This window comes from Mus pahari, chromosome 2, assembly GCF_900095145.1.
Source record: "Mus pahari chromosome 2, PAHARI_EIJ_v1.1, whole genome shotgun sequence".
Taxonomy (NCBI): Eukaryota; Metazoa; Chordata; class Mammalia; order Rodentia; family Muridae; genus Mus; species Mus pahari.
Genome location: NC_034591.1, coordinates 104,098,525 through 104,109,293, shown reverse-complemented (window position 1 = coordinate 104,109,293; position 10,769 = coordinate 104,098,525). Strand labels below are relative to the sequence as shown.

Here is a 10,769-nt window from a genome sequence, read left to right as displayed (position 1 = left end):
AAAGAAAAGAAAGAAAAAAGAAAAGAAAAGAACTTCCTGGAACAGGTGCAGCTCAGTGATACCCTGCCTAGGGGCTGGGGCACACTTCTGGAACCTGATAGAATGTCACATATATGGTAACACTGTGCTCTGTGTGACATCCTCAGAGCCAGCTGTCAGCTTAACTTCTTTCCCACTGTCTCCTGACTCATGCTTACTGCATTCTACTCCTCTGCTATGTTAGACTCACTCCGTTGCTTCTGACTCAGGTTTGGAGGCTCTGTAAGGAAATTTGTTTCTATTGTTTGCCATTTTATATTCTGGGTTCTGAGCTTGTGGGAACTGTCCCGAAGCTGTACTTAAGATACAGTAGTCTAATAGGTGGAATGGGGGGGTTAATGATCAGAATATATAATATACAGTGAAACGGTCATAATGAAACCCATCATTGTGTATAATATATAACATAGACCATTTAAAAATCTTGGTTGGGGGGGGGGGTTGTAGGGATGGCTCAGCAGTTGCTGCTCTTCCTTAGTTACTAACACCCACATCAGGCTACTTAAAAAACACCTGGAAAAAGCCGGGCATGGTAGCGTACGCCTTTGATCCCAGCACTCAGGAGGCAGAGGCAGGTGGATTTCTGAGTTCGAGGCCAGCTTGGTCTACAGAGTGAGTTCCAGGATAGCCAAGGCTATACAGAGAAACCCTGTCTCAAAAAAACAAAAAACAAACAAACCCAAACACCTGGAAATCCAGCTGCTCTAGGGCATAGGACCCCCTCCTCTGGTCTTTGCAGTTATCGGCACACACTTGGTATACAACCACACAGACACATAAAACCCACAATGCTGCTGAGTTCCATGATCTAACTTATTTGTGGCTTTGGTTATTAAATGCTAGACACTCTTTTTCTCAAAAGGTTTGGTTTGATTTTTAATTGTGTATATATAGGGGCAGTGCCCATGAGCACAGTACCCGTGGAAGGCAAAAGGGTGTAGGAGTCCATGAAGCTGGAGTGATAGGTGAGCTGTAACTGTGTAGGTGCTGAGAAACAAACTCAGTCCACAGGAAAAGCAACAGTACAGGCTTCTAACCACTGAGCCATCTCTCCAGCCTGCTACACGTTTCTAAATCACTCAGCCCACACTGGAATTAACAAAATTAAATGTTCTACTTGTCTTTACTCCAAGAAGCATAATCTTCTAATTTTACTCAAAACATACAGAGGTATACTGGTATAATGAGAATAACTATATCCAAAAAGGCTTTATTATTAGTTTACTTATAAACTTTCTTACACCATTATTTTCAATTACACACCCATACTTCATATTCAAAAACACAAGGATGGGGCTAGAGAGATGGCTCAGCAAATAAGAGCACTGACTGCTCGTCCAGAGGTCCTGAGTTCAATTCCCAGCATCACAACCATCTGTAATGGGATCCAATGCCCTCTTTTGGTGTGTCTGAAGACAGCTACAGAGCACTCATAGACATTAAATAAATAAATCTTTAAAAAGAAAATCTCCTGCATAAGGAATATGGTTCTAAGTACTCTCTTTGACAGCACTGCCAGGTGACCCTTGGCACCCGAGTCAAGGGTTGACACAGGTCCCAGGTCTTGGGAATAACGTGTGCTCACAGTCACTTGAGAAGAGTGGCAACCTCACACCTCACATGCTCACTTTCCAGAAGCAGGCTCTGAGGAGGCGTCTCACACTTCAGCGGCTATGGTAGTAACATAGACCCGTTTCCCTTCAGCCCAGCGAGGGAGCAGCCTCTGCTGCACCCAGTTACCCTGCGTTTGGTGTCGCCCCAGCTGAACTACCCTGTGTTTGGTGTCGCCCCAGCTGAACCACCCTGCGTTTGGTGTCACCCCAGGGAAAGCAGATTCTTTGGCTTTCAGGACTTTCTGGCTCTCGTAAACACTCAGTAAAACCAACAGGCAACTGAGGCAAATTTAAATTGCTTTATATCAAAACCATGGTGGGGAGGTGAGGGGCTGCATGATCCTTATAGCATAGAGCACAGGAGGAAAAGCTGAGGCGAGAGCAGCCAAGCCGCAGCCTCCTGCCAGCCAGCGTGGACACATCAGGGGGAGCTGCTGCTTCTAGCTCTAAAGGGCATCCTACCTAAGACAGGCCACATGCCAGGCCAGCTTGACCACACCCTCACCCCGCTCACACTCCCCGTTCTCCCAGCTATCAATGCACTTTCAGCTTTCTGGTCACCCTGTGTTCCAGAAACCTGCTAACAAATCATTTTTAAAATGTAAAGTGCTATGAGAAAGTGCAGTACAAGTGACATCAGAGCTTAGTGTAGTATACATAACATCAAGAGTTTTATCTAATGATTCTTCATAAAACTACTAGGAAGCTGGGGTACTGGCTCTGGATATGTATACAATTGTTTATTCTTTAAAGCAATAGTACTGAAAAGCCAGCAATGTTTACTAACAATGAAAGGAAAACACTGACTATATTCTTAAGACAGCACCAACTTTAAAATGCTACATGCATATGTGTGTTTCAAACATTAGTAAATCCTTCAAAATGAACTACTAGGATTGTAACCTAATATGTAGGGCCCAGGGTGCTGTCCCAAGCCCAACCAAAAAAAGAAAAAGAAACACAAAGCAAGGTTTTGGGTAATTTATTCACAGTTCCGGTGTAGTCACTGGATTGAACAGGACACAAGGATGAAATAACCCTCTGGCTCAGAAAACTAAACATTCATTTGAAAGAATACAAAATCAAAACAGAGCAATGATTATTCTAACCCCAGTCCCACAGAAGTATAATTTAAACAAATAGAAAAACGTTATTAATGGAAAAACACATTCAACCGAAGAACATTCAAAGGTTAGCAAGACCATTTCTACACTCTCTGGAAACTAGTACAGAAACAAGATAAGGTGGCGTTTCCTAAGTTGCCATCATCAGCCTTTAGAACATCACTATTGAGAATACGGACTTACAGTGAACACAACAAAACTTAGCAGTCCTGCTTAAAACTATGACATCACTATTCAAAGCCAATGCTGTCAGGTTTATTATCTGTTACCATCCCAGACCTGAGGATATGTTTAAATAAATTCTAGCTATGAAGATACTGAAATACTTATCAACAATCTTTAAATACAGTGAGAAAGTCCAACTTATGTTAAAACTTTTGAAAGTGAAACTAAATAAAAGCCATGTGTAATCCGTCTCCAAGCTTAAAACCCTATGTAGTATTACTGTACACACAACTCACTAAATGTGTGGATGTCATAAATCAAAATGTCTTTACCTTCCCCTTCCATGTCTTTGGCCTTCCCAAATTGTGAATTATGAATTCTTTTTTTAACAAACATTTTCCAATGACATTGTGCTTTATTTTTTTTTTTTTTAGAAAAATCATATCAGTTAAAGTATATAATAAACAGGTAACCTTAGTCTCTTTTATTGCTCTAGAATATCCTAATTATTAAAAAAGATAAAAGAGTAACCCCAAAGACTGAAGGTGTGATGTGAAAGTGTGTCAGTTTCCCTCTACAAGGGACCAGGTCCAGGCTCCTTTCCTCCCACCTTCAGAACCACTGAGGCAAGAGGCTTGGACTGAAAAGGGATACGGCCTGTCACTTCAGAACAGCCCGCTCTAGAAAAGCTGATGTTAGTGTTCTGAGCTAACAGCCTTCTGTACAGCCCTGTGACGTCGCTCTGAGGAGTGGGGACACACAACTGCTTGTCATATCATTAACTGCTGTTCTTTACGGTCCTATTTCACGGACAGGCCAGGGCAACTGCTTATGAACACGTCAAACAAACCCAGGCCCAGCATTTAATACCTCAGCCCAGCTCAGCTCCGCCTTTCCACCCTTCCTCCCATGCCTCACAAGGACCAGGTCCACCAGGGACAGTCACAACTGCTCTGAGCGTCTAGCTCTGTTGCCCAGCATGGCAGCCTGCTCATACACAGCCGCCGAGCCAGTCACAGGCTAAGAGTGAGTGGCTCACCTTCTAACCTTTCTATCTTATGGCATGGATTTTCCTTTTTAAAGCTGATTTCAAAGTAATAACCATCAACTGGGCAATGTGTCAGGTCCCTCACGGTCCTCCCCGCCTAGCAAGGACTCCCAGGAAAGGATGTATGTGTGAACTTAAACTTTAAACACACTATAAGATGTGTTCGGCCCTGTGGCAGCTTGATACCCCAGAGAAGGGAGATGCTAGAGGGGCAAGGTGGGGGTGGGGGAGCACCCTTTTAGAGGCAAAAGGGAGGGGGAGGAGATGGGAGGTTCACAGAGGGACCAGGAAGGAGGACATTTCAAATGTAAACAAATAATTACCTTTTAAAAAGAAAGGAAGGAAGGAAGGAAGGAAGGAAGGAAGGAAGGAAGGAAGAAAGAAAGAAAGAAAGAAAGAAAGAAAGAAAGAAAGAAAGAAAGAAAGAAAGACAGAAAAGAAAAGAAAGAAATTAAGAAAGAAAGAAAAGAAAAGAAAGAATGAATTTTAGCCAGGTGGTGGTAGTGCACGTCTTTGATGCCAGTACTCTGGAGGAAGAGGTAGGCAGATCTCTGTGAGTTCAAGGCCAGCTCTGATCTACAGAGTGAGTTCCAGGTCAGTCAGGACTGCACAGAGAAACCCTGTCTTAAAAAACTAAAGGGAGCTGGGGGTTGGGGGGGGGATTTTAATAGAAAGCCTCCCTTTTACAGGGTATTTTTGATTTGAAAAATTAGATTTCTATGTCCTGTATTATACCAAATTAGTGGGACTTACTCACCTAGTGCCTTGCCTTGCTAAAATATTTGAGTATTAAGAACTAATAAAAGAATTTAGCAGCACTCAGGAGGCAGAGGCAGGTAGATTTCTGAGTTCGAGGCCAGCCTGGTCTACAAAGTGAGTTCCAGGACAGCCAGAGCTATACAGAAAAACCCTGTCTCGAAAAATCAAAAAGAATTTAGGTAGAAAGCAAAATGGAATATGGAAAACAATAATATTTGGTTAGACAGTACTACCCTGGTCTCATTTGGGCTCCTGACTGCTTTTGTATTTATTCTAGCTTGGAGTGTGTATGGGTGAGAAACTGGTGAATGGGTTTAACATCATAGAGAGAAGACAAAAAAAAAATTGTTATGTTCCACTGCAAGTCTTGGTTAGCAAGACTGAACTGCATAATTCAAAACTGCTCCAACAGGACCCTGGGTTAGTGACTGAGCTGACAGGGACAGAAAGCACTGAGCTGATCGTCTCCCAATTTCACAGTGTCTCAACATTCCAACATCACCCTGTGCTCCAGAGCAACACACCAAACAAAAGCCACACCCAAACACGAGCAGCTGTGCGACTACATCAGACATAAGAAATGACCTTACACATATGCTCCACTAACATGAAGTCTTAGGGACAAATACAACAGAGGAACGTACCCAAAGCAGTGATGTGGAGTTCGTGGAGTTCGAACTGTGGCCCTGTCTTATGTTATAAACATCAGGTTTCCAGCCTCCATCAGTGTGAGTGAAGCCTTCTAAAATGCCTAAAGTGACATCAACTCTTTCTTCAACTCACCTTCGCAAACGTTAACTGCTTACCATTAAATTCAAACACAAGGCGTGAGCCGCTGACTCCACGAAGCACTGCGCCTTCACAGTGCACAGGTGAAAGCTTTTGAAAACAACGGACCTAACCTGAACGCAAACACGCCTTCCCACTGCCCACACAATCTGACCCAAATAGTTCTGTGAAGAAATTACTCTGCACATTTTTGGGGTGTCAAACTAATGTTCTATTTTAAATATTTTATCCAACTTGCTGACCTGCATTCCTGACACAATCAGCTGAAGGCATGACAATCTCACATATTTATACTGCATTCACTCCTCAACAGGAGTCAAGACAGTCCAAAGGAAAACATCAATCAAGCACACCTGACACTGACATCACTCCACAGTGCCAAGTATGTGCCCTTCTCAGCCGAGCCTGCCACATACACCGAGGGTCAAATGAGCAGCAAGGTGGGCAAGCCCCTAAGCAATTCAAAAGAATTTCCACACGGGCACCAAGGGATGCTTTCTGCAACAAGGCAGAGGAGGAAGTTAAATGAAACTGCAGGGAGCTCTTCTTGGGACAAAGCTGAAGAGAGAACTGAGCATGCAGATACCAATCGGAGAGGCTTGACAACATGTGCTATGATGTTCTGTACTATGATGTCAAAGGCACCTACAAAGCACGTCACTCAACAAACAGTACTTGCTTTTCAGCTAAGCTCTACAGTTGCAAGAAAATGCCAACTACTCTTAGGAGATGAAGAAATAAGGAGTGGATCCCAAAGGCAAAGTCTACAGAGATGACAGACATGTTTGAACTAAACTAAGATAAAAATCTCACCAAGTTTTTTGGTGTACAGTTTGATTTAAAAACAAAACAAACAAGCTTCAAAATAAACTGCAGCATCTTCTATTTATAAGTAGTGCAGCAAAGCCTTCAGTGGCTGTCCAGGCACTGGCATAAACTGACTTCGAGTCTTCCAATTCAATGCCCTGGTCTTCCCTCAGTCTGACCGACCGAATCACGTTATGCTGAAGCAAACACCAAGCGCCTCAACACTCACCAAGCCTCCTCGATGGAGTGGAGGGCCCAGAAATCCATTATCCAGTTCTCTGAACAAAATACAGCTGAGATCTCTCTGATTTTAGATTTAGATTTAAATTCTATGAATCAAGTTCCCCGATATATTATTGAAAATGAGACAATTGCACAAAAATTAGTTGAGTGGGATAATTATAACTGATATAGAAATAAGATTTACTAAAAAAGGCTTTCAGGAAGCAATAGTTTAAATCAAAAATTTAAATACAAAAGGTATCTTGTGTTGCTTAACTGTCTTAAGTTTCAGGTGTCTTTTACTCTACTGTTACAGATTTGGCAAGATTCCGTGGAAAATCAACCTGCAGAAAAGAAAATTATATTAGCAAATATAATCATGTAATTTATCCCGGAAAATAGCTGAAAAGCAATAAATGAAAGGCACTGACATACATAGGAGAGCTACCTTGGTCTCCTAGGAAGATGGCCCTCACAGGGAACCCTGGAAAAACTACCAGGTATCTTGGTTCCCATGACACCGAGAGGATTAAGAATGATGCAGCCCTCACTGTGGGAGAGGTCCAAACAATAACTTGTCCCACCCAAAAATGGCAATCACCGCCCATGAAGAAAGCTGGGAAGGGCTAGTGAGACAGCCCAGCAGGCAAAGGCGCTTGCTACCAAACCCAAGTTCAACCCTTAGAACCCACACAGTGGCAGGATCTCTGCAATTCCTGCAAGTTGTCACCTGACCTCCACCCATGAACTATCACACACACACACACACACACACACACACACACACGACAGACAGATGATAGACAGACAGATGACAGAGAGATGGATGGATGGAGGCGGTCACTCACATCGTAGCCTCTCAGCACAGCCAGGTGGAAAGCCAGCAGCTGAAGCGGGATCACACTGAGGATGCCCTGCAAGCAGTCCACTGAGTGGGGCACCTTGATTGTCCTCTTTGTATTCTTAATGGTCTCAGTATCCTCCTTATCACAGATCACGACTGGACGCCCCTGGGAAGAAAACGATACGCAACAGTCACCAGGAAGCAGATGCTGAGCAACAAGAGGTGGGCGTGGGCTCCACTGCCTGACACACAGGCGTGGTCTGACTGCTCATTTAGACAGAAGCACAGACAGGTTTTGTGGACTCAGTAGGTTTCTCAAAAAATTTCCACAAAAAAGAAATGCCAAGTTTAGTACTTGAATACAGGTCTGCTTCCTTTGAAGTTCAAGTCACTGTGCTTAAGGAGAAATATCTTCTGGAATTAATATATAAACCAGCTGATAGGGGAAGAGTATCGGCCACAGCATCCATGATATTAGTGTAAACCAAACATTAGGGTTTTGGGTTTTTTTGTTTGTTTGTTTGTTTTGTTTTTTTTTTGAAGTTAAGTACTTAACAATGTTAAGGTAAAAAGAAAGAGCATTATTTTAACTGTCGGGAGAAAGAATTTGGAGGCGAGGGCCTCGTTTTGGCTTAGTTCTTCTATTATGAGAGAAATGATGATTGGGTATCATCAAAATCCACGTGTCTAGCTCCTTACACACAGAGAGCAAAGGAGTCGACAAGTGTGCGTGTTTGTAATCTTCTACTGCGCCTGCTCTATCACGCCAGTACAAAATCCACCTGCGCCTTAGTCACCGCATGCAGACCTCCGGGGCACTCACAGCACTTGGCCTACCTGCCGCGCAACCACCTGCTGAAGAGCGTTCTGGCACTTGGTATAAGTGTGGTCTCGCATGATGATCATGATGACAGGCATCAACTTGTCCACCAAGGCTAGAGGGCCGTGCTTGAGCTCACCAGCAAGGATGCCTTCTGAGTGCATGTAAGTAATCTCCTTGATTTTCTAGTATGAGAAAAACAGTAAGTCTTTAGCTCACTTTTCAAAATTCTGCTTTAGGAAGACACCACACAAAGCGTCTGAGATGGTCAGGTCTCCCGAGACGTAAAGGCCTACTGGTCTGGGCCGAAGCACTGCAAGAACATCCTTAAGGCTTCAGCCTATCAAAGCAGAGCCTCGCTGCTTGGCAAACATTCATCTACTTGCCTAATTTTTCATTTCAATTTCTTATCTAATGAACCTTGGTCTGTTGCTCATATCTTAAATTGCTAAGCCCAAGTAATCATGGAAACATTCTTCTGGGCCTCCACTTTTGAGTCCTACAGCACGTTCTTAGGTAAATAAACCACAGTAAACACACACAGAGGCATTTTAAACACTCTACCAATTTCAATTCATGCAGTCTACAAATACATGGAGAGTTAGTAGGATGCTTCCGCAGGTAAGACGCACACAACCAATGCAACCACCAAGCCTGACTACCCAAGTTCAATGCCCGGGATTCAAACAGTGGAAGGAGAAAACTGACTCCTGTTTAAGTTGTTCACTGATTTCCACACATGCGCTGTATATACCACCTCCTGTGCCTGCATGCGCATACACACACACACAAACATACACGCACAAACACACTCACTCACTTGAATGGCAAGGTTCAGTGATATAGTGATTACCTGGCTCGCTGTTAAATCCCTAGCATTATAGAATACATAACAGTAAAGGTTCCTTGTCCCTCCCTAAGTCATTAGAGTGAAATCAACTTTAAGTGAGACAACGCACCAGGGCTCCTTCGAGGCATGTAGCATAATGGTAGCCCCGCCCCATTATCAGGACCGACTTCTGGTGGTAAAGCTCTGTCGCCAGCTTCTGGATTTCATCATCCATGCTCAGCACTTCCTTAATCAAGTCTGTTAGGGCAGAGATCAGAGCAGTCTTGAAAAATGAGCAGTGCACCTCACGGATAAGCAAACAACAAAACGGCCAGTGTTATTCTCTTCTGTGGTGTCAGTATGAAATTCCCTTAACACATGGAAACACATCAGAAAGATCTTATTAACTCTGCAGATCTTATTAACAAACTACAGCTTCAAGATGAGAACTTCAACCACTGCCCACTCCCTTACAAGTCAAACATATAGAGAATAAGATCAAAAGCCTTCATTTGGACTATTCGGGGGATGGTGGGCCAGAAGACGCCTTCTGTGACACAGTCAGGGAGGAGTCAGATTTAAAAAGGAAGGAAGGAAGGGAAGAAGGAAAACATGGAGGGAAAGAGGGAGGGAGGAAGGAAGGGGGGGGAGGGAGGGAGAGAGGGAGGGAGGGAGGGAGGAAGGGAGGGAGGAAGGAGTGGGGGTGGGGGGAGAGAGAATCACTCTTCAAAACACAAAGGATCAGAAGAGCTGCCAGGCAAAAAAGTAACCAAACAGAACACAGCTCCAGCCCCAGGATTGGGAGAAGGAAAGCAGAAGTTTCATCTAAAAGGTAAGGGGGCGTCCCTGAGGAGGAGATGAGAAAGTCCCACCCACAGAACAAACTACAGCCCTCAAAGCCCCAACCAGGTTCCAGTCTGTAGACAGCGATTCATCCAGCAGCAATGGGGTTCCAGTCTGTCATTCTCTATGTCTCAGGGGGGCAGTGGCCACACACCATCTTAGACCCGGGCTGCAGAAATAGCCTATCAGCTAAGAGCACTGGATGCCCTTTCAGGGGACCCAGGTTCAATTCCCAGCACCCACATGGCACCCACACGGCAGCTCTCAACTATCTGACTCCAGTTCCAGGGAACCTGATGTTCTCTTCTCGACTCTACAGGTACCTGCATGCGCAGGATACACAGATAGACATGCAGGCAAAACACCTGTACTGCTAGAGTAGAGTAAGACACTAAATGTAAGAGCTGCACTACTCTGAGTACAGAGAACAATCAGTCAAAGCTGAGGGTGGGGTGCAGCTGAGACTCTGACATTCAAATGTACAGGCAGCAGAGAGCTCAGCCCCGCCCGCAGTGAGGGGTATGGGAGAGGTGGGAAGGCAGACCGCTCTAGGTACCCAGAGCCAAGCTCACTGCTGTAAATAACTCTCGAATCTACAGGCCTTAGTCAGCTCTGTTCCCTGCTATGGAATCCAGAAACTTTGATGCGCTCACACAGTGGGTCTCAGCCTGTGGGTATGTCAAATGACCTTTCCCAGGGGTCACCTAGGGCCACTGAAAAACACAGATATTTACATTATGATTCTTTTTTTCTTTTTCTTTTTTTTTTTTTTTAAGATTTATTTATTTATATGTAAGTACACTGTAGCACAAAGACCTCCACATAAAACCAGAGACACTGAAATTGATAGAGGAGAAAGTGGGGAAA

General features: G+C 44.1%; 1 protein-coding gene across 1 annotated transcript in view; it reads right to left on the bottom strand.

The window, feature by feature from the left end:
• Positions 1-4,428: 4,428 nt before the first annotated feature.
• Positions 4,429-10,769, bottom strand: part of Gfpt1 (glutamine--fructose-6-phosphate transaminase 1) — a 55,160-nt gene continuing 48,819 nt past the window's right edge. Inside the window, exons 16-19 of the mRNA XM_029535280.1 lie at positions 9,190-9,317; positions 8,248-8,415; positions 7,415-7,576; positions 4,429-6,910 (exon numbers count right to left, since the gene is read on the bottom strand). Coding sequence (XP_029391140.1) covers positions 6,866-6,910; positions 7,415-7,576; positions 8,248-8,415; positions 9,190-9,317 — 503 coding nt within the window. The 3' untranslated portion in view covers positions 4,429-6,865. The remainder of the gene's footprint in view (positions 6,911-7,414; positions 7,577-8,247; positions 8,416-9,189; positions 9,318-10,769) is intronic.